At 46.6% G+C, this 9003-nt stretch overlaps 1 protein-coding gene across 1 annotated transcript in view; it reads right to left on the reverse strand.

The window, feature by feature from the left end:
- Nucleotides 1-8244: 8244 nt before the first annotated feature.
- Nucleotides 8245-9003, reverse strand: part of LOC144533825 (uncharacterized) — an 11298-nt gene continuing 10539 nt past the window's right edge. Inside the window, exon 6 of the mRNA XM_078275391.1 lies at nucleotides 8245-8955. Coding sequence (XP_078131517.1) covers nucleotides 8890-8955 — 66 coding nt within the window. The 3' untranslated portion in view covers nucleotides 8245-8889. The remainder of the gene's footprint in view (nucleotides 8956-9003) is intronic.

A 9003-nucleotide genomic window follows, 5' to 3' on the forward strand; every position in this document is an offset into this window, starting at 1 on the left:
AAACACAGTAGAATGAAGTGGTGAACATTTCTTTATTTGCAGATTATATTATTATAAACTTTGAGTTAGCCAACACTAATGTAGAACAATACAGACTTTTATTTAACAACGCATCATTTATAAGGCAACAGTTCCTTTGTGGACAGCTCCAAGACGGGTCAAACTATAGCGTACCCCTTTTGTCAAGTCTGTCCTCCTGCTAATCTGCCCCCGAAGTAGTAAAGCAAACCACCCCCCCATGCAGGTAACCACAATATGGTAATCAACATGTGAATACACAATACACACGCCAAACTTTGCAAAAGGCATTCAAGCACAATGAACTGAATGCAGGACACAGCACACTCACCACAGATCAACACTTTCATTGACACTATCGGCCCCCCATTTAATTAACCTGGGCTAGACAGGCTTGTATCCACCCGTACCAATCAGCTAACTCTCACCCAGCTTACCCCTGAGAGTCAATAACTGTTGCTGCAGCATTAAAACCCACTCGCATTGTACATATATAAACAGTGAATAGGCCTACAGACAAAACTAGACAGGAGTACACATTCAAGATTTAACAGTTTCTTTTCATATGTGACCACTTAACTCTGCGAGTTGTCAGGACCCTCCCCCGGGGTCTGAGCTCCTTAAACTGGTCCGAACCGGCTCATGTGCGATCGGAGCCCGTGGGGGTGAGGTCAGTCCAGCGCTGGAGCAACGGAGCGGTTTGGTTTGGTTTGGTTTGAAAATACTTTTGAGCGTCAACAAGAAATGCGTCACCCAACATCGCTTAGAGCACCTTTAATGATTCTGTTTGTTATTTACAGTCTTGAACTACTCCAGTAAAGGTGACGAGGTGATCAGTGGAGTCTGATGGAGGCAGAAGTGTTGGTCAAACTCCATCAGGAGGTCTGATGTTTTCATAGTTCACTGTATCATCATCTACATCATAACACACCTGTGAAAAACAACACAACACAATCAAAGACACACTTTACAATCCCAATCCCACTTCTCTGATCTGTAGGCGTCCACCGCCCCACATTTAGCTCAGGGAAATAAGAAAGAAGTTAAAGACGACAAGTACATTTCATTACAGTCATTAGGAAGATGCTTTCGTTAAGATTACTGAATTCAAGACCAAAAGTAACATAGATATGTTTAACTAACATTTGCGTCACTTCACCTGTTTATTGTTGTCTCCTGTCTTCTTCTATCTAAATGTACAGTTTATAATGAAGAGTGTGTAAAGCATCAACTGTAAAAACATTTCATTATTTGGTTGTAAAAACTCACAGCGATTTTCTCCGTCTGTGTTTTCTTCTCTGAAAAAGACGAGAGACAGAGTGGACTTCAGTTTCCACAGTGAAAATCAGCTTCATCAAAACCTGTTGTTTCTAAGTTTGATCTGTGAATGTTCTCACCTTTAGCTCTCGTCCACATGTTGACCGCCACAACAATTATTATGAGAGCTGCTAAACCCACGGGCACAAAGATGATCCTCCCCCAACCTGGAGAGAGAAGGACAACATCAGAAAATAAACTTTATCAACATTTAGTTACATTAAAGTGTCAAAATGTTCCACTACATCGATGCAAATAAGCAATTTTATTTCATTCTGAAAAACAGATTCCGTCATTTAAAAGAGAAAAAGCAGATTAAACCAGATCTTATTAAAAGTCTCCATGTCTTTGGTTTCAGAGAAAGACTTGTACTCCAGCTTTATTCATGCTGTCACTGAGTTCTTCAAAAGAAATAAATCATTATTTTAAATAAAAAAAAATATTGAGACACTAGTTAATGTTTTTAGCATTGACTGCAGATACTGCTGTGTTGGTACCTGCTTTAATGCTGCTCTCAGTTGGTGTCCTTGGTTCTGGTGTTGTGGTGGCGATGGTTGTTGTTGGTTTTGTGTCCCCACCTGAACAGATGAACACAACTCAACAACCTGTTGTGATGTAATATTAAAACTTCAAATACATAAAATAAACTAATATTTTAGGTCATTATTCTCATCAGTTTGAAGTGACTTTAAACAGCTCAACATGTTCTCACCAGAGGCCTGCACTACGAGCGAGATTTGGCGTTAACGAGCTAATTTCAGGTTCAACCCAGGGTTTTCTGTACTATGAAGGTGGATCACTTGTGATCGGGTTCAATCGCCGTGGTAACTTATGCTGAACGCCTAACCTGGTCGGGAGCAGGTTAGAGAGAGAGAGAGAGGGACAGAGAGATAGAGAGTGTGTTGCCAATGCGCACATCAGTTTGAATTATGTTTTTTATATATTTTATTTGCTCTCACGATGGCTTCCCACTGCCAGGGTTGCAACTGAAATACTAGGCTAAAGCAACGGCAGTTTATGGAAAGCAACAACTGTAATTATGGTCAGATCTTGGTCCTGACTGATGGGGAAGTGATATTAATAAGCGTTGTGATTTACGCAATCCAGGACATGTTGATCTCGCTTCGTAGTGTAGGCCTCTGGTTTCTCCTCATCATCGTTCTTCTGTTCAATCACTGGTGAAGATGGAGATATTGTGAGAAAAAGACAACAAGAGTAAAATTAACTTCATCACTGTAATCATAATTATTATGTTTCAGTATATTGTTCGAATAACTCAATTTGAAAACATTATGCTGTAAATACTCACTGGTAACAGACAGATCAACCTTAGTATCTGGACCTTGTTGTTGTCCTGATTTGTTGAACTGTCTGCAGGTGTAACGACCAGCATCCTCCTCTGTGACATTCTTTATAACCAGAGAACAGTTCTCTGTAACACTCAGTCTGTCTGATTTAACTCCGGCTTCTTCTTTAATCTGCCCGAGTTCAAACAGCGTCACTGCGTTTCCTGAATCACTGAAGAGCCAGGTAGTACTGTCACACGTTCTCTGACCGTCTATCACATATTCACAAGGCAAAGTGACATCATGTCCAGCTCTGACAGGGAAGGAGAAGAGATGGTTTTCAGCTGCTGCTGTTAAGAAGATGAGAGAAAATAAATGTCTGTTGTGTTCATAGTGTGACGATTATTTCTTTATCCTTGTTTTCCAAGAGTTCACTAAACTCACCATGTTAATGACACACAACAGATTTGTCTTAAAAATAAAATTCAGCTAACAAAGTAAATTCAATAATTATGATACATTTGATTTTTTAATGTGCCTTCCATATATATATATATATATATATATATATATATATATATATATATATATATATATATATATATATATATATATATATATATATATATGATATAAGTCTTCTTACCTGTAAAGTGAAGCAGCGGTATCAGAAATAAAGACATTTTGATCCATTTGAACTCTTCCATCGTGCTTCTCTGTGTCTCTGCTTCTTCTCTCTCTCGTTCTGATGCTCAGAACTGTTTCTAAAATAGTGCTTTAGTCGAGAGAGACACTGCATCTACTTCCTAAAGTTAGGATGATGTCACTTCCTCATAATGACTTTTAGGGTTAGGGGTAGGCTGTTTGAATTCCTGATAGACGCCAAAACGTTTTTTTCAATTTTCACTTTTCCATATTTAAAACATAGTTTTCTCTCAGAGGAAAGTTAAATGTTTCTGCGTCCATTGATCCAATCTAACGCTGCAACAAACAAACTGTATTAATCTCATGTTGAGTCTGGTGTTCACACTGTGTCCAGTCCCAGGGGGCATTTGTGACACTGACGTGTTTCACACCTAAAAAGAAGAAGAAGATGACTGAGGAAGTTGAGCGTGTGAAGATTGTTGATTAAGATAAATGTTTGCGGGGACCCAGATAGCTCAGTTGGTAGAGTGGAAGACCATATATAGAGGTGTACTCCTCGACGCAGCAGGCCGGGGTTCAACTCTGACCTGCAGCCCTTTAATGCATGTCATTATCCCTCTCTCTCCCCTTTCATGTCTTCAGTTGTCCTATCCAAATAAAGGCCCAAATAATAATATTAAAAAGATAAGTGTTTGCTGTTATGTAGCTTGTTTTCTTCAGATGTTGTTCATTAGAAACCAGACAGGATTCATGGTGATGTTTGACAGCACACATGAACACACAGGTGAAGAGTCAAACTCCTCGCCCAGCAGGATTTCACTCTTGATGTCCGTGGTGCAACATGGTGATACTGTAGCAGCTGAAAGAACACACACAAGATGAGGTTTTACTGTTAGGACAAAGAGACACTTATTGAGTTGTGTTGAAAACTACTTTAACCCCTGGAAGGTTTGGGCTCACTGAGACTAGTTTCAACAAACGGTTAAAACACTGATGAGAGTCCTGACTGAACTGAGTGAGGCGACTGGGACAGGAGAAAAAGTCAGAGGACATCTGGTGGACAGGAAGAGAATGGCAGTGAACTGGTTTGAGGAAGTGTGAATGTGTCTGGAGGGACAGAGAGGCAGAATGGGACACACTGCAGAGACGACCAGTTGGACGTTTAAGATGTGTGAAATGTTTTTACATCGATATTAGATCACAGTATACCAAGGTATATAAAAGTAGTTAAAAGTAGCTCAACCTCAACAATGAAATGCTACTTATGTGTTGATTCATCAGTATTAAGGATTCACTTTCCATTATGACTCTGTTAGTACATGAAGTAAGCACAAAACACAGTAGAATGAAGTGGTGAACATTTCTTTATTTGCAGATCATATTGTTATAAACTTTGAGTTAGCCAACACTAATGTAGAACAATACAGACTTTTATTTAACAACGCATCATTTATAAGGCAACAGTTCCTTGGACACTTCTCCGGGAACCATCACCTTATCGTGGTGGAGAGGTTTGTGTGTCCCTATGAACCTGAGGGCTGTGTTGTCTGGAGCTGTGTGCTCCTGGTAGGGTCTCCCAAGGCAAAGTGGTCTCAGGTGAGGGGCCAGACAAAGAATGGTTCAAAAATCCTATGAAAAATCGAGGAAGGGATGAAGTGACCCTGCCCGGAGGAAGCCCGGGGCCCCCGTCTGGAGCCAGGCCCAGATGGAGGGCTCGTCAGCGAGCGTCTGGTGGCCGGGTTTGCCACGGAGCCCGGTCGGGCACAGCCCGAAAAAGCTACGTGGCGGACATCCCTCCATCCCATGGGCCCACCACCTGTGGGAGGAACCGCTGGGGTCGGGTGCGCTGCCACATGGGTGGCAGTGAAGGTCAGGGGCCTCGACGGACCAGACCCGGGCAGCAGAGGCTGGCTCTGGGGGACGTGGAATGTCACCTCTCTGTGGGGGAAGGAGCCGGAACTTGTGCGGGAGGTGGAGCGCTACCGGTTAGATCTGGTGGGGGCTTACCTCTACGCACAGTCTTGGTTCTGGAACCATACTCCTGGATAGGGGTTGGACTCTTTTCTTCTCCGGAGTTGCCCAGGGTGTGAGGCGCCGGGCGGGTGTGGGGATACTCACAAGCCCCCGGCTGGCGCCGCTACGTTGGAGTTTAACCCGGTGGGACGAGAGGGTCGCCTCCCTACGCCTGCGGGTTGTGGGGGGAAAACTCTGACTGTTGTTTGTGCATATGCACCAAACAAGAGTTCAGAGTATTCGGCCTTCTTGGAGACCTTGAGTGGAGTCCTGCATGGGGCTCCAGTCGGGGGACTCCATAGTTCTGCTGGGGGGGACTTCAACGCGCACGTGGGTAATGATGGAGACACATGGAGAGCGTGATTGGGAGGAACGGCCTCCCTGATCTAAACCAGAGTGGTTGTTTGTTGTTGGACTTCTGTGCTAGTCATGGATTGTCTATAACGAACACCATGTTCGAACATAGGGATGCTCATAAGTGTACTTGGTACCCAGAGCACCCTAGGCCAAAGGTCAATGATCGATTTTATAATCGTTTCATCTGATCTGAGGCCATATGTTTTTGGACACTCGGGTGAAGAGAGGGGCGGAGCTGTCAACCGATCACCATCTGGTGGTGAGTTGGGTCAGGGGTGGGGGAAGACTCTGGACAGACCTGGTAAGCCCAAAGCGGGTAGTGCGGGTAAATTGGGAACGTCTGGAGGAGGCCCCTGTCCGACAGACTTTCAACTCACACCTCCGGCGGAGCTTTTCGTGCATCCCTGTGGAGGCTGGGGGGCATTGAACCCGAGTGGACAATGTTCAAAGTTTCCATTGCTGAAGCTGCGGTGAGGAGCTGTGGTCTTAGGGTCTTAGGTGCCTCAAGGGGCGGTAACCCACGAACACCGTGGTGGACACCGGTGGTCAGGGAAGCCGTCCGACTGAAGAAGGAGTCTTTCCGGGATATGTTATCCCAGGCGACTCCGGAGGCAGTTGCAAGGTACCGAAGGGCCCGAAGGGCTGCAGCCTCTGCCGTGAAAGAGGCAAAGCAGCGTGTGTGGGAGAAGTTCGGAGAAGACATGGAGAAGGACTTTCGGTCGGCACCAAGGTGCTTCTGGAAAACCGTTCGCCACCTCAGGAGGGGAGAGCGGGGAACCATCCAAGCTGTGTACAGTAAGGATGGGGACGCTGTTGACCTCAACTGAGGAGGTAATAGGGCGGTGGAAGGAGCACTTTGAGGAACTCCTAAATCCGACTAATACGCCCGTCTATGGTAGAGGCAGAGCTGGAGGATGAGGGGGGATTGGCATCAATTTCCCTGGTGGAGGTTGCTGAGGTAGTTAAACAACTCCACAGTGGCAAAGCCCCAGGAATTGATGAGATCCGTCCAGAAATGCTTAAAGCTCTGGGTGTGGAGGGGTTGTCTTGGTTGACACGCCTCTTCAACATTGCGTGGAAGTCTGGGACGGTGCCTAAGGAGTGGCAGACCGGGGTGGTGGTTCCCCTTTTTAAAAAAAGGGGGGACCAGAGGGTGTGTGCCAATTACAGGGGTATCACACTTCTCAGCCTCCCCGGTAAAGTCTACTCCAAGGTGCTGGAAAGGAGGGTTCGGTCGATAGTCGAATCTCAGGTTGAAGAGGAACAATGCGGATTCCGTCCTGGTCGTGGAACAACGGACCAGATCTTTACTCTTGCAAGGATCCTGGAGGGAGCCTGGGAGTATGCCCAACCAGTCTACATGTGTTTTGTGGATCTGGAGAAGGCGTATGACCGGGTGCCCCGGGAGATACTGTGGGAGGTGCTGCGGGAGTACGGGGTGAGGGGTCCCTTCTCAGGGCCATCCAATCTCTGTACGACCAAAGCGAAAGCTGTGTCCGGGTTCTCGGCAGTAAGTCGGACTCGTTTCAGGTGAGAGTTGGCCTCCGCCAGGGCTGTGCTTTGTCACCAATCCTGTTTGTAGTATTTATGGACAGGATATCGAGGCGTAGTCGGGGTGGAGAGGGGTTGCAGTTCGGTGGGCTGGGGATCTCATCGCTGCTTTTTGCAGATGATGTGGTCCTGATGGCATCATCGGCCTGTGACCTTCAGCACTCACTGGATCGGTTCGCAGCCGAGTGTGAAGCGGCTGGGATGAGGATCAGCACCTCTAAATCGGAGGCCATGGTTCTCAGCAGGAAACCGATGGAGTGCCTTCTCCAGGTAGGGAATGAGTCCTTACCCCAAGTGAAGGAGTTCAAGTACCTTGGGGTCTTGTTCGCGAGTGAGGGGACAATGGAGCGGGAGATTGGTCGGAGAATCGGCACAGCAGGTGCGGTATTACATTCAATTTATCGCACCGTTGTGACGAAAAGAGAGCTGAGCCAGAAGGCAAAGCTCTCAATCTATCGGTCAGTTTTTGTTCCTACCCTCACCTATGGTCATGAAGGCTGGGTCATGACCGAAAGAACAAGATCCAGGGTACAAGCGGCCGAAATGGGTTTCCTCAGGAGGGTAGCTGGCGTCTCCCTTAGAGATAGGGTGAGAAGCTCAGTTATCCGTGAGGAGCTCGGAGTAGAGCCGCTGCTCCTTTGCGTCGAAAGGAGCCAGTTGAGGTGGTTCGGGCATCTGGTAAGGATGCCCCCTGGGCGCCTCCCTAGGGAGGTGTTCCAGGCACGTCCAGCTGGGAGGAGGCCTCGGGGGAGACCCAGGACTAGGTGGAGGGATTATATCTCTAACCTGGCCTGGGAACGCCTCGGGATCCCCCAGTCGGAGCTGGTTAATGTGGCCCGGGAAAGGGAAGTTTGGGGTCCCCTGCTGGAGCTGCTACCCCCGCGACCCGACCCCGGATAAGCGGATGAAGATGGATGGATGGATGGAGTTCCTTGGACAGCTCCAAGACGGGTCAAACTATAGCGTACCCCTTTGTCAAGTCTGTCCTCCTGCTAATCTGCCCCCAGTAGTAAAAGCAAACCATACACCCCCCTCCCCCCCCCCTCCCCATGCAGGTAACCACAATATGGTAATCAACATGTGAATACACAATACACACGCCAAACTTTGCAAAAGGCATTCAAGCACAATGAACTGAATGCAGGACACAGCACACTTGTTTTCACCACAGATCAACACTTTCATTGACACTATCGGCCCCCCATTTAATTAACCTGGGCTAGACAGGCTTGTATCCACCCGTACCAATCAGCTAACTCTCACCCAGCTTACCCCTGAGAGTCAATAACTGTTGCTGCAGCATTAAAACCCACTCGCATTGTACATATATAAACAGTGAATAGGCCTACAGACAAAACTAGACAGGAGTACACATTCAAGATTTAACAGTTTCTTTTTATATGTGACCACTTAACTCTGCGAGTTGTCAGGACCCTCCCCCGGGGTCTGAGCTCGTTAAACTGGTCCGAACCGGCTCATGTGCGATCGGAGCCCGTGGGGGTGAGGTCAGTCCAGCGCTGGAGCAACGGAGCGGTTTGGTTTGGTTTGGTTTGAAAATACTTTTGAACGTCAAAAAGAAGTAACGTCACCCAACATCGCTTAGAGCACCTTTAATGATTCTGTTTGTTATTTACAGTCTTGAACTACTCCAGTAAAAGGTGACGAGGTGATCAGTGGAGTCTGATGGAGGCAGAAGTGTTGGTCAAACTCCATCAGGAGGTCTGATGTTTTCATAGTTCACTGTATCATCATCTACATCATAACACACCTGTGAAAAACAACACAACACAATCAAAGACACACTTTACAATCCCAA

This window comes from Sander vitreus, chromosome 18, assembly GCF_031162955.1.
Source record: "Sander vitreus isolate 19-12246 chromosome 18, sanVit1, whole genome shotgun sequence".
In the NCBI taxonomy this organism is placed as follows: domain Eukaryota; kingdom Metazoa; phylum Chordata; class Actinopteri; order Perciformes; family Percidae; genus Sander; species Sander vitreus.